The sequence below is a fragment of the Haemaphysalis longicornis genome, unplaced genomic scaffold (assembly GCF_048455015.1).
Source record: "Haemaphysalis longicornis isolate Haplotype H1 unplaced genomic scaffold, Haemaphysalis longicornis Haplotype H1 scaffold_14, whole genome shotgun sequence".
NCBI lineage: Eukaryota > Metazoa > Arthropoda > Arachnida > Ixodida > Ixodidae > Haemaphysalis > Haemaphysalis longicornis.
In genome coordinates this window covers 19,574,810-19,600,148 of record NW_027526245.1, presented here as the reverse complement: position 1 = coordinate 19,600,148, position 25,339 = coordinate 19,574,810, and the positions used below count along the sequence as shown (strand labels likewise).

The 25,339-nt window shown below is 48.6% G+C and overlaps 1 protein-coding gene across 1 annotated transcript in view; it reads right to left on the bottom strand.

The window, feature by feature from the left end:
- The window catches only part of LOC144165177 (glutathione hydrolase-like YwrD proenzyme), a 118,058-nt gene that overhangs the window by 76,594 nt on the left and 16,125 nt on the right, over nucleotides 1-25,339 (bottom strand). The window contains exons 3-4 of the mRNA XM_077695288.1: nucleotides 15,967-16,093; nucleotides 5,188-5,379 (exon numbers count right to left, since the gene is read on the bottom strand). Of these exons, the coding sequence (XP_077551414.1) occupies nucleotides 5,188-5,379; nucleotides 15,967-16,093 (319 nt within the window). The remainder of the gene's footprint in view (nucleotides 1-5,187; nucleotides 5,380-15,966; nucleotides 16,094-25,339) is intronic.

Sequence of the window (25,339 nt, the reverse complement as noted above, 5' to 3'; positions counted from 1 at the left end):
GAATTGGACGCTGTAGAAATTGAAAGAGCCCACCGTCTGGGCAGATTCCAGTCGGGAAAAAACCGGCCGATCATTGTGAAGTTTACCACGTTCAAAGACAAGCAAGAGGTACTGGCAAATGCAAAAAAGGTAAAGGAAACTGATTTCAGCATATCGGAAGATTTTTCACAAAATGTGCGAAACAAGGAAGCAGCTGTGGGAGTACGCGAAGGTTCATCGAACTGAAGGCGATAAAGTAACCCTTAAGTATGACACACTATATTTAAACAAAAAGAAGTATATGTATGATGAGTCACTTCAGAGGGTTGTACCATCCGCCTGACAGTTACGCCCACAACCCTCCCCCTTTACTGTACTTGTAGTAAAGTGCAGAAGTATTCTGAATAAGACAGACGAGTTTTCCAGTCCCCTGGAAATGGTTAAGCCAAGTGCAGTTCTTGGAACTAAGTCTTGGCTGGACGGCGACGTAAGAGATAATGAAGTATTTCCCGAAAGTTACGTTTGTTATAGGAAAGATCGCGGTAGTCGTGGAGGAGGCGTTTTTATTTTAATTCACGAAACAGTTGACTCCCGGAGGCTGGAAGTTCAGGTCGGCCAATGCGAGTCTGTTTGGGCTCAAATTAGACTGAAGAATGGAAAATCTTTATCGTTATGTTCGTTTTATCGCCCCCCTGGAAGCCCTGTGAAAGTGCTTAGTGACCTATATGATTCTATCGAGACCATGGACACCGATGACTAAGTCGTCGGAGGGGATTTCAATTTGCCTGAAATCGATTGGTCGCAGCCACACAATACTGAAACCTCGGGAAATGCATCAAGTAAAGAAATGATAAAGATATGCCACTCCTTTGCATTGACTCAGCTGGTGTTACAACCCACACGTGGGAACAATATATTAGAGCTTGTTTTCAAAAACGTTCCCATGGCCGCACAGTCTACGGTGGTTGTACCAGGAATAGGGGATCACGATGCTATAGTTTGTACCATGAACTTCAGATACGCTAAAATTGCAGATAGCGGCCAACGCCGCGTGTATAGTAACACAAAAAGGCCCGTATACATGATATATCCCGAGCATTAGAGGCGTATTTTACAGTTTTTGAAACCTTATCGGAAACATGTGACGTACACGCGTTGTGGCACATATTTAAAAGTAAAATTTATGAGCTTCGCGAACGTTATGTGCCATCACGGGTGATGACGTCACGTCGCTGCAAAAATAAACCGTGGTATACAAAGGAAGTGCGCAAAATCGCCAAACGAAGGCAGTATGCTTATGCAAAATGCAAAACCAGTCGGTCAACCGAAAGAACGCTTAAATTGCGGCAGCTTACAAAAGAAATGAAAACTGCTGTGAAACAGGCTAAGAACAAATTTTTTGGTTCTTTTCACTCGCGTATTAAAAGCTAGCCTAAGTTGTTCTGGAAGCTCATCAAAATTAACAGAAAAGACGACGTATCGATTCCCCCAATAGATGACTCCGGCAGCATTGTTCATGACAACCTTGCCAAAGCAAACTGCTTTAATTCGTGCTTTGCTTCCGTGTTTTCGGCACGTGGAAGTGCCAATACTGTAAACATGGATTACGGCAAAATGGGCGGCCAACCCATGGAAGACATTGAAATAGATCGGAGAGGAATTGAAATGCTACTGAAGAGATTGGATGTAGGGAAGGCTTGTGGACCTGATGGTTTACCGGCTGCAGTACTGTCTCCGTGCGCTGAGTCAATTTCGAAGTATCTTTGCAATATTTTCAACAAGTCCTTACAAGAAAGTGCCTTACCTGAAGATTGGAAAGATGCAAATGTTGTTCCTGTGCACAAGTCTGGACCCCGTAACAGAGTTTGCAATTACCGGCCGATTTCCTTGACAAGTATTGTGTGCAAAGTATTTGAGCATATACTCTTTACTAACATTATTAATCACTTAAACAGATTCTCCTTGCTAAGCCCTTGTCAACACGGATTTCGTACCGGTTTTTCCTGCGTTACTCAGCTAACAGAGCTTACTCACGATGTAGCAAGTGCATTAGGTAACGGCTGCTCGGTTGATTCAGTTTTCCTGGATTTTAAAAAAGCTTTTGACGTTGTTCCGCATGATTTGTTGATACAAAAGTTATCTTGGTATAATTTGAATAAATCAGTTATTTCTTGGATTCAGGAATATTTAACCTCAAGGCACCGGAAAGTAGTATTAAACAGTCAACACTCGCACGAGATAGAAGTAACATCAGGTGTACCCCAGGGATCTGTTTTGGGCCCTCTGTTGTTCTTAATTTACATAAATGATCTAAGTGTTCACATCTCGTCTCATGTCAGATTATTCGCTGATGATTGCGTGTTATATAGAGTTATTCATAATACGAGTGATTGTTTTGCCTTGCAAGATGACCTAAATAGGGTTGCAGAGTGGTGCAAAAAATGGGGTATGCGTATAAATTTGCAGAAAACTACATTTGTGTTTTTCAAGAAAACGTACTCCCTATCAAGTTAAATACACAATTAACTCTGAGCAGCTTTCATATGTACCTGAGTTCAAGTATCTTGGTGTTTTCTTTACCTCCACTCTGTCGTGGCACCGCCATATTGAATATATTTCCGCCAAGGCATGTCGAGTATTAGGATTCTTGCGACGCAATACAAAACATTATCCATTCCAAACTAAGCAGCTACTGTATATTATGAATGTTCGCTCTATTCTTGATTATGCTTGCACTGTATGGGACCCTTGGCTAAAGAATGACATCCAGAAGTTAGAAAGAGTGCAAAACTTAGCGGCCCGTTTTGTGTTCCGAAATTACACTAGGAATTTCAGTGTATCGCGTGCGAAAGAGATTGTTGGATGGGAACCATTAGAAGAACGTAGAAGGGCTCTTAGGCTGAAGTTATTTCATAATATCTTTCACTCCAGGACTGGCATAGAGCGAGAAAAATACTTTTTTAGGCCTGATTATGTCTCTTCACGCTTGGATCATGAGAATAAGGTAAGAGAAATGAAGTGTAAAACAGAAGTCCTAAGAAAGTCTTTTTTCCCCAGGACCATATCGAATTGGAATCGGCTACCTCGAGATACTGTGACAGTCATGTCTAACGATGCATTTTTTTCCATGTTATGACCCAATTTTTTGTAACATTCAAGTTGTGTATTCAAGTTGTGTATGTTGTTTAAGTTTGACTCTGCATTTATTGTTAAATCACTTGCATTGATTAGTGTATATTTTCTTGTAAGCAGACCAGATTAGACACACTCAGAAGTAACCACCGGCCAGGCATTGCAAGCGATACCAAAGAAACGACAGACCGCTTTCATAAAATGGGAAAAATTTCGCACAATTACAAATGAACGCGATCCTGCAGATCACATCTACACATGCATTGGCACTGCTCTGCGGGAGGCCACAAAATCGGTTCTTGTCAAAGATGGTGCACCCGCCCCGGCCTACATTTGCTAAATCTATGGGCCTTCCAGCAATTTCGCATAGGAGGGCGGACACCTCTGCTTCGATCGTGCCTCAACCAGGCAACTGCGATGGCATGTCAGTACTCCTTGCAGCTCTCGTGCGATAACTGGCATCGGCCGCCTTCAACGCACAAACCTGGCCCAGCGAAGTCTGGACAACATTTCGCGGCATGCAGGACAAAAGAAAGAACGAAACGGCGGGCTAGAACATCGCCCCTCGACTGATCATCACAGAGATTGATATTGCGACCAAGGCTGGCCAACTCTTCTTTCCCCAAACCCCGCTTGGGGTGCAGCCCAGAGGGCTGGTTCTCCCACGTGCGACGCCTCCTGAAATGAACACCAGCTTAAACGACCCGATTACAATGACCGAACTTCTAGCAGCTCTTCAGAAAACCAAAGTAGCGGGCGCAGCCGGTCTGAATGGGATCACTTGCGCAACCCGTCGCACCTTGCCGGAAGCGCACAAGGAGCAACTCTTCAACTGTCTCAATGCTATCTTGGAATCTTGTATACTCCTAATGAGTCGAAGGAATCGTGGGTGGTACCCATTTCAAAGCCTGGCAAGCCACTCACGCAGAAAGAGAATCTGAGACCTATTTCTATGATTTCTAATATGAAACTTATGGAGAGAATGGTTCTCGCAAGAATTCAATGGCATTGAGAAACAACAGGCCTACTCCATCCATGTCAAACGGGGTTCCGGAGGCACCTTTCTCCTCTAGACAGTTTAAAAATGCTGTCCGAAGATGTTGTATCTAACATCTCATCATGTGATCCCCTTCTAGTGCTAACCATCGACGTTAAAACGCATTCGACCCCGTTTGTGAAAAAAGCGGAACTGACGGCCTTACAACTAGCGATAGAAGAAGTGTACAAAATTGCCGTCACAAACCCCACTGAAGCACCAACCACTTTCCTGCTCTACAGGGACTCAAAGGAAGCCGTGAGAGAATGCGGAAAAAATAATACGCGCCGTCGGATGGTCGCAAGAATTCGTGCAGTGGCGAGAGATCTTCGACCGATCGGTCATGCAGTTACCATTCCTTGGCCACAAAGGGATACCGGGCCATGAAGAAGCACTCAAGGCATCATGGGAGATGCTTTTCAACACCGATAATTGTCAAAAGTCTCCGTCGCTACCGACGAACGTCTTCCGCGCTCTCCAAGTGTCAACACCTCCCTCTCTGGAGCTCTTGCTCTACGAGTTGGCAGAGGAAGGGAATGACCTAGAGTATGACTATGAGGAAGCAGATGCCAAAGCACGTGCTGAGCGACGTGCAGCGCTCCGACTTCGTTTACCCCATGACGGTGACCCTATCCCATCCGGTTATAACCGGTAGGCAACGGTTTCACACCCACGTATTCGGACGAACACAGCCGTAACGCCGCATATCATGGCACGCTTTCATCTACACCCGGGCGATGCAAACCGTGTTTACAAACACATGCCCATGCTCTCCGCTCTCATCAAGGCAGGCCGCAAAACGCTGCGGGAGTGGACCCATCCCAGAGGGCCTACAGAACACAGGAAGATGGTTCTCGACTCTTTGCTAGTATACTTTCAAGAAGCAGCTATACAGGACCACATTTATTCGGAACACTAATTCCCACCATCTCCCCCACCGGCGATGACAAAGTTGAAGGCACGGAGTGTAATTAAGATTAACAGATACATATTACAAAAAACATCCAAAAAGACGCATTTAGTATCACTAAGTTTCCCACCTGGAGCAGTTCTGCGAGCGGCTCGTTCTGCCGAACCTCTCCAGGCTGCGGCGGAGGCAGGAAGAACCCACCGCCCACCATAGAGGACAGCTTCTTCTCGTACGTCCCCCACTGGGCGGCATTGACCACGCCGACCGGGAAGCCTCCGCGGGCAAGTCGTATGGCAGGCGTCAATACGTCCGCCATCGACACCTGCAAATGGAGGCGTCTATCAGAGCACACTCTCTACAAGTCCCACCGCCATACCATAGGCTTCAAAATACAACCCAATAGCGCCAATACTATATTACCTGGATGTCTGTATGTTGGTTTCATAGAATTTAAGTTCTAAAACGTGCAGTGGTGGCCCATCTTTTCCCGAAACTAAGAAAAACATATTGTTGGAGGATACACTTAGGTGCCAGTTGAAGTTTGACTTCCTTGGGCCACGCATACCTGAAACAGGACACCGAAGAGAGGCGAGGACTCAACAATGAATAAAACGTTGAGGGCTATTTTATACAGGCAACTTTATTTTATAATGGCTTTAAACCTGCCATAGCCTTGCTGGAGCGGGTATTGGTGGGGGAACACCGAATGTTTAAGAGGATTTAAAAGGAGTCACCGCCAAGCAGCTTTTTGTGTATAATGCACACTCTCAACAAGTGGACACCTCTCTGTCCCGCGATGCAGCCGCCTGGCAAAACGTTCAAAGAATTCTTCAACGAAAGCTTCACATCGGCAAAATGTTCCATAGCTACAAATCTGATATAATATTTTATTGTTATGAGCATAAATTCTATAGTGATATTAGCACTGTTTCTTTAACAAATAATAGACGTGGATGTAATTTTTGTGATCGCAATAAAAAAAACAACGTTAGAACCAATATTTCAGCCACAAACAAAAAATTGGCGTGGTTTGCAGTAGTCGTGGAAGGTTGGAGGAACAGCAAAGCTGGCGTCCCCTCTCCGTTTGTCAGAGGCCCGGCTGAAGCACCTCCCATGGATTTTAGAACTTGCCGCAGAAAGTTCTCCATGACTCGCAGGGCCGGACCGTTTTGTCCGCAGCTTCTTACATCTGTACCAAAGCGGAGCTCGTTAGCATGCGCTAGCACCCAAGGGAACGGGCTTCGCGAACTCGGTGTCTGTGCTCCCCACTTCAGGCACGACCGCACCTGAACGGGCAAGCAAAACAGCACGCGAGAGATGACACCACGAACGCTGGGCAGAGTGTTCTGGAACGTCTATCTGGCCGACTTCGGGCGCTCCTCACGAGGCACAGGCTGAAGTGCGCTCGCTATTTTTTCTTCGTATTTTCAACGCGATAGCGTCATTAGGCTCATTTTTTTTATTTCCTCGTGCCCCTAGCCGCCCGCTATCAGCCGGGCTCATCAGGCGTCCACGGAAATACGTCGCCGCTGCCACCCAGAACCTACGACTGAGGCAGCAATATTCGGGGGCTCCGCTGAATGTGTTATGTGGCGCAACGGTAACAGAAGTTTGGGAAGGAGGACAATGATACAACGTTGGATACAAAGGAAGGGACACGCGTTTTCAACATGTCCGGCGCCTGCGCGGTGGAGTTTGTTCTATGCCCAGTCGGTGGTAGTATACCAGGCAGCCCCGTATATAGCTAGCCGTGTCCGCAACTAACGCCATCACACCAAAGTGTGTTTACACCAGAAAATAACAAGTACAATTTCACGTAATGTATGCCCTGGAGCTACACGTGGGCTAAGAGGCACGCTGTTGCAGATGTCTTGGGAAGAATCCAGACCTCTTTATGATCTTTAACCTGCGCTGAAATCTCGACACACGGGCGTTTTCGTTTGGATCAGAAGTTCAAGGCCTTACCCCCTGATCCACCTGGGCATGTTTTCTGGTAGGAATTTTGCAGGCACCAACATTGCGTGAATTAAGGCCGGGGGCAAAGGATTAACGTCGGTTTCTCAAAAATCAAAGTTGATTATCAGCATAAAAGAACTAAAATAAAGCCCACTACAGAGCGTCTAATCACATAAGTTTTCAAAATACTTTTCAATACTTTCATGGTTCCGTCTTCGCTGCGAATTCGGTTTGGCAAACGACAGGTGGCGCCACGCGGCCAGGCTAACAATCACCCTAAAATAGGTACGGATGACCTCCCAGACAACAGTCACGTATCTTGGGGAACAGCGCGAACTAACAGGGACACAAAAAGAAAGAAGTGGACAGGACTAGCGCTGACTTTCAACTCGATTTATTGGAAAAGACGTAACTACTTATACAAACCCAGAATCCTCCTCCCCCACCACGCCACGTGCCCACACCAGCCAATGACATACTATCAAGGCCAAAACACTCCACTGTTGACAGCGCACATTTCTTAACACAAGAACACCTTATCGCGACGACCGCTCCAGTGCAGGACAACTGATGTTTCACTGATACAATCTCTCCCCCACTTTCTGATGTAGTATGATTCCAAGTGGGGGAGAGATTGTATCAGTGAAACATCAGTTGTCCTGCACGAAAAAGAATTTGGTTATTTGGAGCGGTCGTCGCGATAAGGTGTTCTTGTGTTAAGAAATGTGCGCTGTCAACAGTGGAGTGTTTTGGCCTTGATAGTATGTCATTGGCTGGTGTGGGCACGTGGCGTGGTGGGGGAGGAGGATTCTGGGTTAGTATAAGTAGTTACGTCTTTTCCAATAAATCGAGTTGAAAGTCAGCGCTAGTCCTGTCCACTTCTTTCTTTTTGTGTCCCTGTTAGTTCGCGCTGTTCCCCAAGATGCAAGTACACCAACTCGCCCAACTCGCCACCCTGCAACAGTCACGTAACAAGAATGGGCGTTGCTATAGAGACGAGCGGAAGTGCCAAACTCACAATCACCAAAAACCAAAAATTTAATCAATTGCCCACAAACAAAACGCCCAACTCAGAGCAGCGCAAAAAAAGAGAAAAAGAAATGATTGCTCATGCAACCACTGATCATGACCCGAATATTGCAGCGCCTACCATGCCGCAATTTACCCGCACCGATGAAAGTGCAAAGAACACCATCATCAGGAAAGCACATAAGGCACTTCTCAACATCGCAACTTTGACCGCGAGACGAACTTACACAGGGTGAACCAACAGGGTAACGGAATGGACATGCATAGACAAGTCTAGAAGAAGGGGACGGTCATACTCTCGATGCGGGGATAACATACCAATATTCGGAGCAAAGAATAGACTTGGGAAGCGCAGATCGCGTGAAGGTCAATGAGAGAGTCCTTCACCCTGCGGTCGGCCAAAATAGAATTTTGGTTATAATGGCGATCAATATGTCCTCAACTTGTGTCTTTCTCACGAATTTCGAGAAAGCGAAGAAACCACTTTCCTAGCACCAAGAAAGCGGATGCAAAAAAAAAAATCACGAGAACCGGCATTCCTCCACCCCCTTTTGAAAAGAAACGACTGCAGGCCATGATAGACATGGCACCGATCCAGCGACCCCGCATGAACACTCTCTTCTCCCAATATTATAGATCTTGTTCCAGAAATAAGAGACGGTATGACAGGGTAAAGTTCATTTGGGAAAATTTTCAAAATTTAGTTCCGTTCCGTTCTGTGAAGAAGGATGACCAGCAAAGCTGCGGTGCCGAGCCTCAACGTGAGCTTTGACCGGGTCGTAGTCCAATGCGTGCATGAAGCAAAACAGGTTTGTTTAGAATCTGCGATTGAGGATTCAGGCCTCATCTTGGTACTGAGGATGGCTTGGAATACCTGTCATCTATGGTTTTGGTGGGAGCCCGTTCTCGCCGTGTTAGGACTGTGCTAGCTATGGACATATGCAAGGCGCATGATAATGTTAGCCATGCTGCCATCTTAGAGGTACTAAGTTGTCTCCGCCTCCTAGACAAAGTATGTGTCTTTGTCCGGCACTTCCTACAACACCGCTCTTTCTTCGTACGCATCTACGGTAGACGTTTCGGCTCCTTCACACCAGTGCGAGGCGTGCCACAAGGGTCTGTTCTGTCTCCGCTACTTTTTAACATCATCTTGGTGCCGCTAGGCTGGCCCCTGGCCACTATTCAAGACCTGCATTTCCTCATATACGCAGATGACATCACTGTATGGACAGTCCATCCAGACCTGCCAAAACAAGCCGATTGCCTCCATCAAGCGTTAACATACTGCCAGAAATGGTGTGAGTATCTGGGCCTCACCCTCTCTCAGGAGAAGACTGCAGCACTTACAGTCGCCAACGCTTGGGGCCGTCGCTCCCTTGCCGTATCGCCGATGGTCCTACAACTGAACGGTATCGCCATTCCCATTGTCGGACACCTTCGGGCTCTGGGCTTAGAGATATCGGCCTCAGGGTCGCCAGCTCAGTGGATACGATCTGTTCGACACAAAGCCGGACAACTGCTCCACCTTGTTCGCCGCATCTCCCAGAAGTCGGGCGGGGCCTGCTCGACGATGGCCCGTCTCCTAGTACGTTCTGTACTGCAGCCAAGGCTCGTGTCCAAGGCACAGTTCCAGCACATGACGCAAGGGGACTGGGACCGGCTGGAGACTATTAACAGGGCCGCGATGCGCACTATACTGGACTACCCCGCCTAACACCAATCCCACAGCTCCAAGCAGACGCCGCGCCGTTCCGCATGCCTGCTCAAACGTGGACTGGTTCCACAGGCAGCAGCTCCCGCCGCGCACATGGGCCAGCCGCCGAGTACGATGCCAGCCTTTTCCGCCGCAAGGCCGCCCTGGCTGTTCCATCAGGTGACGGACAGCAAGCATCTCACGAGGCTACTCGTCCGTACCTCGGGCCTTCAACAGCCCCCAGATGCCGTCCTTCATGTCCCTGAATGGGCGCCTGAGATGCAAGAGCTGGTTGTCCAGGTTTCTGTGGACGCCGGGGCATACGACTGCTTCGCCACCACGGCCTTGAAGTGTCCCTCCTACCCTGCCCTAAATCAAAGCTGCGCGTACGAGCCACTCCGTGCACTCCAAAGCCTGCTAGCCGAACTTAGTGCCATTAGGGATGGCCTGCAGGCGCTTGCATCGACTTTGACTACTGGGGACAAGCTGAAACTTTACACGGACTCAACAGCAGCGATTCGGGATTTGTGTCGCTTTGCGCGTTGTACAAGCCTGGCCGCACGCATTCACGAGATTATGGACACTTATCCATGCCCTGTCCGCGTTTCATGGATTCTCCGGGACACGCTTTCTGCCCACACTGTGGCAGATCACGCCTGCCACAGAAGAGACCTCCCCCGGCCACTACCACTACTTCGAGTATCTACCCTAGAGAAACTGTTCGTGGAAAAAGAGACCCTCCGCCGCGCCACGCGTGCTTTACTTCCACTGCGTGGAACTGACCTCCCCAGTGGGCTCGCTCGCTGGACGATGGTCTTGCTGCGAGGCTTCGAGTTGGGGTGGCGTTATTCCCAGCAGTTACCCACGCTTGGTCTGCCCGATACCACGCCCCGCTTGCGGACACCTGCCACTTCTGTGTGACTCCTGCGCCAGAAGCTGACGTTGAACACCTGGTGTGTACTTGTTCAGGTCTTAGAAACGCCAGAATTCAACACCTCCGAGGCACAGGGCACCATTCTGGGAGATTCCCCGATCTTAAGCGTTGGATGTGGGGAGCCCACTACCGGTCTCTTCTTGGCTTTCTGCGTGCAACTGGTGCAATGTTGTACCTATAAACCTCCCTGTTATGCCCTGGGGCAATCAATCGCATTAAAAATGTAATATTGATAACTATATAAAACCCGGCGGTGTGTTAGAGTCGCCTGAGCGACTAATTGTCATAAAACTTGTTTTGGCATAGTTTCAATAAAACAAGTGTTACAGCCACTTTCTGTAAAGTTATTCCCTCCTAACATTGACGTGACTCACTGTGCAACTCTCGATGTGGGAAAGCCATCTTAGAAAGATCAAGCTTATAAAGATCCCCTTAAAGTCTGCTTCACCTCCTAACACAAATAAATTGCTGGGAAGGCATTGCTGGGAAGGCTGGGAAGGCTCAGCCGCGTCGGCGTCTTCGTGACCGAGTGAACGATGGAAAGACCGACGAGTGGTAGAGACGAGAATGTAGCGAAATTAGGAGGGTAGGGCGGTTCGCCGTGGCGGCGGGAGCCAGGGCTCTCCGAAAGGGGGCGCAGGGGGCCTTGCTGAAGCCTCACCCTGTGTGGCTTGAGCAGGCGCCGAAGAACGCTTTGAGGCTGCGCCCGCTTGCACCACAGCGGAGTAGGATCGGGTATGTGCCGGTGAGCGTCGCCTCCCTGCCTCGTGAAATGTTTGTTTCTCTGTCACTTTGAGTGTGGTTATTTCTTTTTTTTTCCATGCCGGGAAAGCACGGGAGTATGCTGCGTGGTTGCCCTTGCAGTTCACACAGAGTTATTGTTCAGATTTGCACTTCTCGGCAAGGTGTTCGCAGGAGGCCCATCTGGCGCATGTCTCTTGACCTTGGAAGCTCAGCGAGCCGTGACCGTAGTGTTGGCACTTGTAGCATCGGCATGAGTCTGGTACGTGGGGTCTCAGTTTCATCTTTGTGTACCCTACCTCTACAGAATCTGGAAGGATGCTTGATCCAAAGGTGAAGACGATGTGCGTAGTACCAATTTCTTTGTGTTCCTGCTTGATTTTGATTCTTTAGACAATCGTGACGTTCTGTTCTTTTAGACCTTCCAAAAGGTCCTCCCACATATACTTTAGGTCGTCATCTGAGATGACTCTACGGACTGTATTCAGTGACCTGTGTTCACTGACGGTTAGAGGGATGTCTTCAAAGACGTTAGTTGCGGCAGTTTTTCACATTGATGTTTCTAGAGCTGTTCGAGGAGGAGGTCTCCGTTTGCCAGCTTCTTGATGTGGTAGCCTTCACCAATGGTGGCTGGTAACTTCTTTGCAACGACAAAAGGCGAGACGAGTCGAGCGGTTTTTCTGTGTCACTACTGTGGGCTAAGGCGTTGTGCTGCTGAGCACAAGGTCGCGGGTTCGATTACCGGCCGCGGAGGCCACTTTTCTGATGGAGGCGAAAAGCAAAAACGCCCGTGTGTACGAGATTTCGGCGCACGATAAAGAACCCCAGGTGGTCAAAATTAATCCGTAGCCCTCTACTACGGCACGCCTCATCGCCCACGTTGCGTCGGCGTGTTAAACACCACAATCAATCAGTCATTACTGTGCACCACGTGGAAGCGTGGGAAGTTGTTCACATTTTTCATAAAGAGCTTCGCGGTTGCGTCGGTGCCCCCTCTTTTTCGAGAGGGATCACTTGAACGGAAAAAAGAAGCCATGAAATCAAAAATCTGTTCGGCCATGGTGCCAGCCACCCACTAATGAGCCCGACAAGGGGAGGTGACAGCAACTCCCGAGCAAGTACACCCCACGCCAGCCATACACCACGACTATAACCAAATATGGCTGAACGCAGGGTCATTCGCCACGCGAGGTTAACCCTATCCCTAAGGGAAAAGGTAAACTGGAGAAGGAACGAGGCGACAGGAAAGAAGATGGGAAAGTGAAAGATGAAGGGGCGGCTGCCGATTCCCCCCGGGCGGAGATGCCGCCTACGACGAGAAGCGCAGGCCAAAGCGGAGTGTTGCGAAGCACTCGGCGTCAGCTCAACCTCCAGGACACGGCGGTGCCACGCACGGCTAGACATGGGTGCTCGGGGTCCGTGGTGTCGCACTGTACACACAAACATCTGTGGAGCAATATTTATTTATTTATTTATTTATTTATTTACATACTGCAGACGTTCTGTAGGTCTACGCAGGACAGGCGTTTTAATAAAAGACCAAAAAAAACAAGAACATAAACAACAATACACAATAAACAATAAAATTAAGTATGGGAGTTCACCCTACCGTAATGAATATCAGCGTTCCAATAATTTAATGTCTGGGGAAAAAAAGAGACTTGAACAGGTCTGTGCGAGCGAAATGTGGCGTAAACTTTTCCAGGTGATCGTGGCGTGTAGACCTTCTTGGCAAAGAAATTAGGTAATTACTGTGGTCTAGCCCAAGCTTTTTATTGACGACAAGGGAAAGGAAATCTAAACGGAGTTTCCTCCTACGTGCCTGAAGGAAAGGAATGTTAATATAGTTTAATTTTACAAAAAGAGTCTCTTACTAATGTGCCTTACCATGCAACTCAACCAACAACTGTTCATAAATCATGAAATGATTAGTCTTGCCAAAGAATATCTGTTTGAAGTAATAAATGGTGTGGTTAAGTACATTTCTCTTGTTTCTAGTTTCACTCGTTGTAGAGCCATGTGCGTGAATTCAAGTGACGTCACATGAGTAATCGCATGGGCGTCGTTTAGAGCTTCGCTATCCAACCACCGTCACAGGGTAGATTGGCGCGCATTTTTTTTTTCACAGCCTGGGCTTTGGTGAACAGTCTCTTGTTTTCAATGGTCAAGTGTTCTTCAAGGACTCTGCTCCGGAACCCGAGATCCTTTGTGCTTCCCGCCGTTGCAAAGTAATCTTGTTTGTTTGCCCGAGAGCAGAAACGGACGGGGCAGCGCCTCGGTGCGGATGCAGCCTCGAGCTTTTCAATGAGTTTGGTGATTTCCGCATGAGTAGGCACCATTTAGAGTAGCTCCAAGAAACAGAAATGCACTGCAGCAATTCCAGAACCCACAGCAGCAGTTGCGGAATGGGCCTAAGAATAGATCAGCCAGAAATTACACTGATCTGCAAAGGTGACACAAAAACTTCGCAGCATAGCAGCGTGAGCCTTCCGACACAACTGCTGCTGCGACTACTTCCTTAAAGGTATCGTGCTTAGCTGAGTTATAACTTAGTTAATCTCCACGGCTTGTATGGGCATTTCAAGAATTCCAAGTGTTCGTTGCCCCGTTCGGTGCTAATCTCCCGGTTTGGCGTAGGAGATGGTAGAGCCTGCTTGGGTTGTAAAAGCGGGTTTGGGTTATCCGACCCTTGTCCGTGGGTAGAAAGTGAGCTTCTTGCTGACTCATAGCGCATTGAGATACGAGCGGGGTGTCTGCAGCCGTATTCGTCCTCGTAGAACCTGGGAGCCGTGCTTCGATGGTTGACTCGGTGGCGCCGCCCCATCGGTGGTGGCCGAACTAGCCCTAAGCTTAGTAGACGTAGCAAGTACTCGCATGCTGACCGGTATAAAATCACTGGTATTGTTTGTTTCGTAGCAAGTATGAATTCAAAATTTAGTGAGGATGGGCCGTCATTCACTTCAACGCAAGAAATATTTTGCGCGAATGGAACAGAAATCTTCAAGAATGGGCGCAGTGCTGTCGAAGCTTTTTTTGCATTGAATAAATTTTTCAGAAATATACAAGTTCTCTTTGGGCTCCAGTCTTGGTCTCAATATCACAAGAACGAAGCAGAAGAGCGCTAAACATGTTCACTGTTCAAATGACGATTTCGGACAGCATGCACGACAAAACACTGACGATTACTATGCTCCCTAATGCAAAATCTGGGGATAGCGCGAACTGCAGTCTTCTAAGTCACGGCTGCGTCTGAGGAAGTGATTGTGTGATCAGCGAACGCACGGCGGCGTGCGCTGCTCGGCCCTTATCTCGCAGCGCGTCACCGTAATCAGCCGGGCAGAGGGGCAGGAACCGCAACCCATAACGAGCTACAAGGACGTAGTCAGTCACTATAAAGCCGGAAGGAAGCGATATCCTAAACCACACCATTCTCTAAGCAGAACGCAGCATGTCATATATAGACAAGTTCAAGCCGGGTCGTTCCCCCACCCTTATCTCCTAAACAAGTTCTACCCAGATAGATACGAGAAAGAATGTCCCAACTGCAGACAACTGGGCACACTCTAACACATAATGGGAGAGTGCAATTTTCCCAAGTTCATCCCACCACCTCTTCCCCCCCCCCTCACACCAACCCTGAGCGATGGGAGACCTTGTTGTCCAGCCCTGCCCTGGAAGAACAGATTGCGCTGATCACCAGAGGCCAGGAGTACCTGGAAACATATGGGGCCCGAGAAGAGGGCACCACCCCATCAAGCGCCTAAACTGCTCTAGAATGCTCAATAAAGTTTGTTCTCTCTCTCTCTCTCTCCCGCCGGAGAGCATGTTGTTGGAAATCGCGTTTGAACTTCCCGCGGCAAATGTGACGTGGTTCTGATGACCCATGAATGTAGGAGCAGCTCTGGCGAAAGTTTGAGGGGAAGGCGCTATTCGGCAGCGACGCACGGCGAATGTGTGAGGAGGCAGTGAGAAGGAAAAAGCCATAGCAGAGCGTGCCACCCTGCCCTCACGCTTTGGCCAGCTGTTCTGACGAGCATCTCGTACGAGCTCGGCATACTGCCCTTTCGCTCACACTTTTGTTACAATTTTCTAGTCCGTTTTCTTTCTGTCTTCTCTCACTTGGTGAAAACGCCGTCCCCGTCGCCGCCGTCAAACCACCCTCAACGACCGCGAGGGTGATGCGCACTAAGAGAGGGTTCGGCTGCACCTACCTTGTGATTGTGATAACTACTCAGCACACCGCGACGGACATTGTATAAACTTCATATCAGAATAAACATACGCAAGCTCCTCTAACCGGTGCTCTGATTTTTTAATGCGATAATACCATATTTTTGTTCGGCGTTGAATTAGCACACGAAGCTTGTTCAAGAAGCGTTAAACAGTTGTTTTACGCTGGTCTAGCTCATGCATTGGAAGGCAGTGGTCAAATGTAGCTTGTAGCCATCTCCACAACTTATGCCACACTTGAAGTTTGCAAGGCGTATAACTGGTGATGTCTCCCAGAAGCTGCGCTTTGTTATCGACGCAAGAAAAGGGCATTGTTGGCAACATACCTTTCCGCTGCCGCAGTGTCGCAGGACGTCGAACCAGCCCTTTACGGCACCGGGCACGGTAGCCTCCATGGCCGTGTCCTTTCCCGCCGCGAACAGTTCTCGCGTGAGAGCTGCCGGGCTGTGGCCGCTGCGGAACGACGACAAGATGCAGGACGCATGGCCATGAGGCGCTCGAGCAGCCCCATGAAATCATCGCGTTCTCAAACGTGCTATTCAAAATACATTTGCATCATTTGTCAGCCCAGCTATTACTAGCGAATTACCCAGGATGAATAAAACTTAAGCGCAGAATGACATACGGAGGAAAAAGGGAAACGACACAAGCGCTTGTAATCAGCTGAAAGTTTTATTAAAATCGAAAGCACACATATACCCTGCCAAGACCCAGCAATCAGGAACGTGTGACCGTCGGACATGCCGTACATGAGGACAACCGCCGCTCCCCTCTTTCCTTTCTTCTCTTTTCATTTTTTCTTCTAACCCATCTTCATAACAAGTAACACTTCTTTATCTAAAATGCCCAGTGACGGGTGACTTATACACTCCGAACCCCTAATCCGGATATGGAAGGCTTCGGCAAGTTCACTGGTAGCATGGTCTGTGTGTTTAAAAAGCACTTGTGTCTAATCTTCGCAGCGCACAAATAACAGGACAAAGGAGAGGAAAACACTGGACAAGCTTAGATCCAAAACTAAAATATAAAGCCATTGAAGGTATAAAACAAAGATCAAAACTTGACACCTGATTAGAATACAAGAACCGCGCTTGCCGCCACCACTCCGAACGAAGAATGCGGCACAAACCTGCTGAGTGACTCGGCGAAGGTTTCAGCCAGCCGAAAATGCCTTGAAGTTCCTGGGGGCAGACTTGCGCTCGTGCGTGCCGAGAAGCTGACCTCGCACGACAAACACATACCGCAACCACGACAAAAACATACCGCAGAAGCGCCGGGTCAGTAAAATTGAAAGTAGAACACTGAAAAGAGCCCGCAGAGCGGAGTGGTGGCGGCAAACGTGGTTCTTCAAGGACTGCCTTCGTGCCTGCTGTGCGATTCATGCGGAACGTCGTCGGTCTGCAAACAAGTTCAAAGACTGGGATAAGCAGGCCGTTCAACTGACTGAGTTCCTGTCGACTTCCGTCAGACAAACTTTACCCTAAAAAAAAAAAGCACAGAACGAAGGTGAGGGCATGATTCTTGGAGACTGCTTGGTTCCCGAAAAGTTTCGTCGAGTTGTGCAATTCGGCCCAAAACACTGCTTTGTGCCCGAGTTCTCCTCAGCTGAAAGACATGTCTGGTCCCAGAAGGCGTCTTGGCGAGCTCCCGGCGCCGAAGCAGGTGTGTGCCACCAAGCGGGTGCACAATGGCCATGTAAGATTGCCTCCTGTTGATTATTTTGCCAAGAATGACCGGAGTCTTGTGGTTGCTGACAAGGAGGGCTATTTTGTTGTGATGGCAAAAGGAATGTTTGATGAAAAGGCAATAATGGCCGTTGACAAGTCCTTTGCTGAAGTTTCTGTTAAGCCCTCAAAATTAAAATCGAAAGCTGTGGTCCTTCTTAACGAGTTTCATTTGTCTGAGTCGGCCACAAGTGTAAAAAGTAAAAGAATTTCAGCTGAATGCGTTTTTTTACCGCCAAAACACATAAGGAAGGTGTGCCTTTCCGAGCTATTGGAAGTGAACGCGGCACTTGGCAACACGAGATGTCAGGGTGTTTGCAGAAGCATCTGTCGGCACTACATATGGCGGACCCTTTCCTCATTCCGAGTTCGGTGCAAGTGGCAGACTTTTTAAAAGAAAGTAATCCAGGCCACTGCTCTGCTTTCAGCATTGATGTTGAAAACCTTTCGGTCGCCGGCATCGATGATCGCTGATCGAAGAGATGATCTGATGAAACGACGACTCGCTGGCTCGTTGGCCGACGGCACATAGCCGACGATGGTCTACTCCGAGTAAACTCAAAATGTACAATATGCACACTTTATTTACATTACATATTGTCACGGGAAGAAGAAAACGAGAGCTATCGGCCAAAAGTCCTGAGAAGAAGAAGAAGACCCAGCTGGGTGGTCTCCCTCATGGCCGACATCGTGTATGTAGTGTAAATACATCGCTCGCATCTTCCTTTGTTCATTTCCTGTGTCCTGCCGCCACGTAACACGTTTTGGTTTGGGGTTGCGGAGGTCATCCCATCCTGGCCCAAGCTCCGCTTCGTCTTGGATACTGAACATTGCTCAAAGGCTCTTGGATCGCGTCGGTCCGCCCCAGCCCCGGCGAGCCATGGACGCCCCGTGTCTCCAGCCTGTGACTTGCCGAGACCAATGGACGTGACCAGCCGCTACCTGAGCAGAAGGCGACACATTTCGCTTGCCCTGAACTCCGGCGCCCCTCCGAGGCCGTTGGGGGCAGCTTCACTGCGCCGGCGGACATTGCTGTTTCGGGGCCAGTGTTCACCACGACGAATTATCCTCATCCGTGGCGGCGAAGACTCTGTTTTTCCTCTCATCGCGCATCGCCACCGCATCTAAGGCCTCGACCGGAGCGGTCCTTTTCGACGAGCGGGCAGCATGCTGCCGGAGACACCCAACGACTTGAGGTCGCGCAAGATGCCATACCGCCAGGCCGTGTCATAGGCCTTTTCCATGTCAAAGACTGTTATGCAAAACTGATTATGGATGAAGGCATCTTTTACATACGATTCCAACGCAACCTGTTGATCGTTGGTGGATCTCCCAATCCTGAAGCCAGCTTGGCAGCTGTCGAGAAGACCATTGTACTCTAAGAAGTACATGAGTCTCCTATTGATCATCTTCTCGAGCAGCTTGCACAGGCAGCTTGTCAGGGCAATGGGACGATAACTTAAGAGAGAGGAAGGGTCCTTCCCCTCTTTCAGAAAGGCCACAACGATGGCCTCCCTCCAAGACCCTGGAAGGCGCCCCGGAAGAAAGCTTGTTGTAGAGGTGAAGAAGGGTTTCAAGTGTCTCTGCGTGTAAGTGTTGTATCATGGTGTATGTAATGTTGTCTGCGCCTGGACCTGAAGGTTTAAAAATACTGAGTGCGATCTTCAGCAAATGAGTGAGAAGGGGGTGTTATAAGATGAGTTCGACTTGTGACTATCTCGCAAGGACTTCTTCTCACAGGATGATTTATGTTTTATGAAAGTGTTGGTGTAGTGTGCTGAACTGGACACGTGTTGGAAGGGTTTTGCGAGTGCGTTAGGCTGGTCTTCTAGTGTGTCCCCTGTTGTACTGTCGTGTCCAGATTTTGTGTGTGCCTGTGAGTGAATTGATGGAAGTCAGGAAGGTGCGCTAATGGTCCCTTTTCGCCTCACGACGCACTCGCTTCCCAAAAGCCTTGGCCCGTTTAGAAGAAATGAGATTATCCGACGTGGGTACCGGCGAATGACACCCCACAACATGTTCTGGGCCTCTCGCGCCCGCCTACAGTCCTCATTCCACCACGGCCTCCTTTGGTTGCGCGGACCACCGGAGGCGTGGGGAATGGTCCTTTCGCCGGCGGCGAGGATGTGGGACGTGATGCGTTGGGCGGCTTCATCCATGTGTAGGTGTTTTATGGATGTGTGGTGTAGTTTAGACGTTTCTGTGAATGTACTACAGTTTGCTTTTGATTATCTAAACCTGATATGGGAAGATGGACTGCATGGGCCTCTACCTATATACGTTAGTGAAGTGGAGAATGGGTCACCACCATACGTGTCAGTGTCCACGCCCCACTCAAGACATAGAAAGAGAATTGCAGAACCAATAGCCGAGTCAAGATGTGAGTATGTATTGTGTCCTAAGGTATGGTATGTGGGCTGTTTCTTGTTGAAAAGGAATGCTCTATATTTAAGAAAGTTCTCTATCAGGCGACCTTGGGCATCCGTGCGAGAAGAGCCCCAAAGAGCACTGTGTGCATTAAAGTCGCCTGTGATGATGTATGGTTCGGGCAGCTGGTCAAGCAGCGCCTCGAAGTCAGCTCGAGAGCGCAAGATTGGGAGGAATGTAAATGGAGCACACTATAATATTATCAAGCTATTAAATATTATTGTGCGCATGGCTACATCCTCAAGGACAGTGTTCAAAGTGACAGGGTGGCATGCTAAGGATTTCCGGGAGACAATGGCCACACCGCGAGAAGAGTGTGTGCAGCCAGCCCTGTCCTTTCTAAATGCCATGTACCTATTTAAGAAATTTGTGTGATTGGAATTCAAATGTGTCTCCTGAAGACACATCACACTTGGCTGGTTCGAATGCAATATCTCAAAGATATCATCAAGATTTTTAAGGAGGCCTCTACAGTTCGATTGAATAATATTTTATCTTCCCATTATGGAGATTTAGAAGCTACTGAAGTCTGTGTGTATGTGTGTTCATGTGTCTTTCGGGGCTGTTACTCTAGGATTTGGCTTTTTAGGCCTTTCTGTTGGCTTCGCCGTCTGAGGCCGCTCCTTGCGGTGCGTTGCAGCAAGAACGACACGACGTCCATCTCATCGTCAAATGTCCTGGGGGTGCCCGTCAAACCGGGCCCCCCGGACTTGGCCCCCCTTCGGGAGCCCTTCGTTTGAGCCGCCACCGCCGCGGGCGTGGGGGGCACCAGAAGTGGCACGGGCGGTGCGGTGACGGTGGGAGCCGATGCGGGGCCCCCGGTCTCCATCCCCTCGGCACCCTCCAACGCACCGGAGGACGGGGAGGTAGCGGCGGGAGTGGCACCGCTGGCGCTGCAACAGCTGGCACTTAAAACAGCGCCGCGGATTCGGCATGTAGGGGCAGATGGAGCAACGGATAAAACGTGTATTTATGTGTGATGGAAGAACTGCGCGGTCAAAAGTCAAGATAATCTACTTGGTGGGAATCTCCGTGTCGTCTCTGCGGATAGTGATGCGTCTAACGGCAGTGACGCCCTCATCCTTCAAGCCGGCAAGGAGATCCGCATCCTTGTTGTTCAGGAGATCTGTCTTGGATTTCACACCCTGCGAGCTGTTGAGGCTCCGATGGGATGTGACCCTGATGTCCATATCAGCCAGTCTAGTCTGAGCTATAAGCATTGTGGACTGCTGCTTGTCCTGTGTTTCGATAGGGAGTTCACCAGATCTTTGTTTTTTGCCCTTATACGACTTTCCTAATATGGCTTCAAGATATTTTGCAATCAAGAAGACTGACTGAGATGCAAGAGGATGGGATAAACTGAGGGATGCCATGGCAAGAAATCGAGAGTAATGATCTGGTTCAGGAAATGTTAAAGATGGCAATGGGGCAAATGATACTTCGGTGTGCCCCTTTTAGAGGGTCGATAACGGTTGGGGTGGTTTCAGACAATACCATAAAGCATAGTGTAAAAGTAGGGGACGGGGGTACTTCATTCGTCAGCCTTACTCTGATAGCTGAAGAGGTCCGTGAGCTCCCTGCCTGGTAAACAGACAGGGCATGGCATTTGAGCGTCTGCAGTGACGCGGAGGGCGTTCATCCACTGCGTAGGCCTGGAATTGTGATTCCTACGATTCCAAGCCGTCCGGGGAGGCTTATCTTAAGCATTTTACAGCCGACAACATGGCAGAAGCGCGGTACGACGATTACTGAGATATCCGAAATGCCGATCCAACGATGCTGTCGGATCTCAAGCATGTTGTTTTACAGAACCGAACCCAAAACTTGTTTGAATGCTAACCTTGGACATTGTCCAATCAAGGTGCATCTCCTCCCGTTGGCAGAGCCTTTAGTTGGTGCGACCGCTACAGACCACGCGTGGTAGTTTTTCTTCTTTCCCGCTTTATAAAATATTTACCGACTTATCAACCGGATAAACGATGAAAATTGGGGTAAATTGACCCAGTCTACGCAGTTCAAGCAAAACCGGGAGCTTGACAAATTCACTCTAGTGTGCCTTTAAGGGAGTGCCTTCAGGCCAACTTTCCTACTCATTGCAATGATTGTGGTTGGACGCCTTTCCAACATTATTGGCGGTGAGATCTTTGATTGGCGCCCCCTGGCTCTGACGTCGGCTTAGGGATTCGCGCCGCTGTCGTCTGCTACACTCCGCTTGTGAGGGGCAACAGTGCCTGGGCTAGAAATCGCCCCCTTCGTTGCTGTAGGGCGTTCAAAAGCGTATTTCTAGCGACTCAATTATTTTGCCAGCTTCTGACGCATCTGAATAATTTGAAGCTGTATCCCCCACAAGTTTGCAACACACGAAGAGATAGAGAACACCTTTCTTCAGAGTATCGGCCAGAAGATCGTGTGTATCTCGTCCTTTCTTGCTTATTTGCGAGGATCAGCGATCAGAGCTTCTCGATAAGTATTCAAGATGCGTAGGCTTCCCTGCAGTATTTTTGAGATGCTCCTATGAAGACTCAACAGTCTAACACTACGTACCAAGCAGCGGCCTTACACGCTCATCGCACAGCAGGAAATAAAGCGGCTTTCTTCTGTTTCTTTCGTTGTTGTCTTGTATCGGATTAATGTTTCTTGCTTTTTTTTTCTGCCCAACGCATTAATTTTTCTGCGCCGTCACCAACTTCTTATTAGGAGGTTTCGGGATGTTTGGGAGCCTCACAAAGGTCGTGTGAATATTTCCTTCATTTTGTATGGCATACATTTCCTTCTTCACAAATTGGCTTTCATTACGGCTGCGTGCGAGAAGGTGCATATCCGCAGCGTGCTTTGTTTATTCACATGCAAATACAATGGGAACGTTTGTGCTACGCCACGGCGATCGCGCCCTAAACAACGTTGTCCACAGTACTCGAAGGCGGCTTTTGTACTCCGAATTTCTATCGTAATTATATCGTTATCATAACGAACTGACTCTCAACTCGAACAATGATGACATGATTACGGTGTTGAAGGCATGATATACTCGATAACTAACGTAATAAATAGTATACCTGCATATATTACAAGACTCGAAACCGAACAAGAATTCCAAGTAGCTCTTTATTGCTTTTCAACCCTCCAGGCGCGAAGAACAAATCCTATTCTACTCGGGATGGCGATCTATGATTTGAAGAAAATTACTTGTACTCTCTTGTCCTGGACTGAGGACCCGGCCCACTAACCAGATCGATTTAATTGTTAAACAATGTTTTCCCCTCCTCCTCTTGAGTGTAGTTTTCCTATAACGCATATCTGAATATCGGGAAGATATGGCTGTGCAAAATGTTCCGAAATATCCCTCCAGGTCTTAACAAACATATATGTGTTACTATAAATTTAACGAAGACGTGACTCGTTTTGCTCAATAAACCTCTATACTGGTTAGATGCCTGGTATAGAATCAGCACGCGCGTATATACACACTGGGTTATTTGGAACTCAACCTACAGTTTTTGCCGTCTATAGTGCATGTCGGCAAACTTTCATGCCTTGACAACGTAAAGTGATGCGACAAAACGCGTTCCAGCATTCGGTTCGGCAAGGTTGCAAAAACTGTTTTACCTTACATATGATTACCGGGAATCGTGATGCCTCCTGCCAAAGCCGACAAACCTGAAGGCCTAGAATTTGTTTTGGTCTTCCATTTTCGCTGTTGTCGTTTATTAGTAGCTGACTGTTCCTTTTGTTCGAATGCTTACATGAGAAGCTGACGCCTAGGTCCGACTCTTCGCGCTCCGCACAGGACCGGCTTCGCAAGGAATGGGGTGGCACCGGCAATGTTTCTCCCGTAGCCGTATCCAAAACTATACTTTAATTGACACCATGAGCTAGTGTATGCGATTTTAAGCCTATTATTATGATAAAAAGTTACCCACACGCCAATTCTGGTGCGGACAAGCATCAGACGTTGACCGAGCGCAACGAAACAGCAGGGCGAGCGATCCTGAGTGAAGGCAACGCCGCCTGTATAATCATTGCCTAACGCGTGAGCGAAAAATGGCCAAACAGCCACTCTCCTGTTGCTCTCTCCTACCCTTCCGCGCTCCGTAGCCTTCCAGCGTGCTTTCGTGTCCGCCAGCCAGCGCCGCTTCTCGGAAACTATGCAAAATAGTGGAAAGTTTGTTTAGCGTTCCCGAGGCGGCGCTCCTACGCCTTCGTGTTTTTCACCATGCCTGTCTGATGCCGGGCTGATGCCGGGTTAGCGCGCTTATCTACTCGGATCACAGGCCCTGAAATTTTCTGAGTTGGGCATCCCACCTCGATCCCCTCCGCATTTAGGTATTGTTTTGACCCCGGTGTTCGCACTCCGCATCGGTACGCACTTCTAAAATTGAGGACTGTACTTTAGAAGCGCCCGGACAGCGTGGCGGAATCCCAGCTGCTTATCCTTTTGTTTCCTATAATTTTCTGAAGTTTACAAGCACGTGATATTATTGGAAAGTAATCGTAGAAGTGAGCGCCTGAACAAAAAACGTGCAGGAAAGTCTTTCTTCCCTAAATACTCCAGAAAGAAAAATATCAGTAAAATAATGGCTGCCCCAGCAGAAAATATCGTTTTTCTGTTAGCTATATGTCTACCCGACAATCAGTATGTTCTTACACTATTTCAGTCCGCCTCCGTTTTTATCTTGGGAAAAATGCAGAAAGTATGAAGCGAGCGACACGTTGAACGAGATCCCCAGTGCGCCACAGAACTAGCGCCCCGTCGCGGCTAAGATGTAAGCGAAACGGCCCTTGAAGCCCAACAGGCAAGCTGACGGACACACGTTGTAGAAGTGGGTGCAGCGTTCGCGACTCGCGAGCAGTGACGTAAGGCGAGGTGTCCGCCGGCAAGCGCCACGTAGCGGATCAGTGCCTGAAATAAGCGTCCGTACCCTTCCCATTGAAAAGCGCGCGACGCGTCAGGCAATGTTAATACAGGCGGCGTTGGTGAAGCAGACGACAAATGCGAGAATCCCTAAGCTGACGTCACGGAGGTGTGCTTCGCAACGCCGCCTGTGTTCGCGCTTACCGCCAATACAACAGTACTGTTTTGGCATGGTGACCAAAAAGGGAGGGAAGTAGTAGAATATAAAATTCGAAAAATGTGTGACTCGTGTGTTAGCAGTCTGTCTTTGTCTCTTTTAGATGCAGAATCGGTATATCTTGCTTTTAATGAGTTCATGTGTCAAGTTTTTATCTTTGTTTTATACCTTCAATGGCTTTATATTTGTGTCTCTTAAATAAAAATTTCAGTTTTGGTTCAGCGCTTGTCCAGTATTTTTCTCCCCTTTGTCCCGTTATTTGTGCGCTCTGAAGATGAATCTGTACCAACTAGCCCCATTTCTACGCTACTTCAAGCACTTGTTTGTCTGTGAAGCAGTGTTTAAACCCGCAGTCAGTACAGTGCAGAGCCATGTGTGTGTAGGGCGTTTCTTTCAAGTAAGAATGATGCGCCCTTAAGTGTACATTGAGACAGCGGCCGGTCTGTCCGTCGTGCACCCGGCCACAGGACATAGAAGTG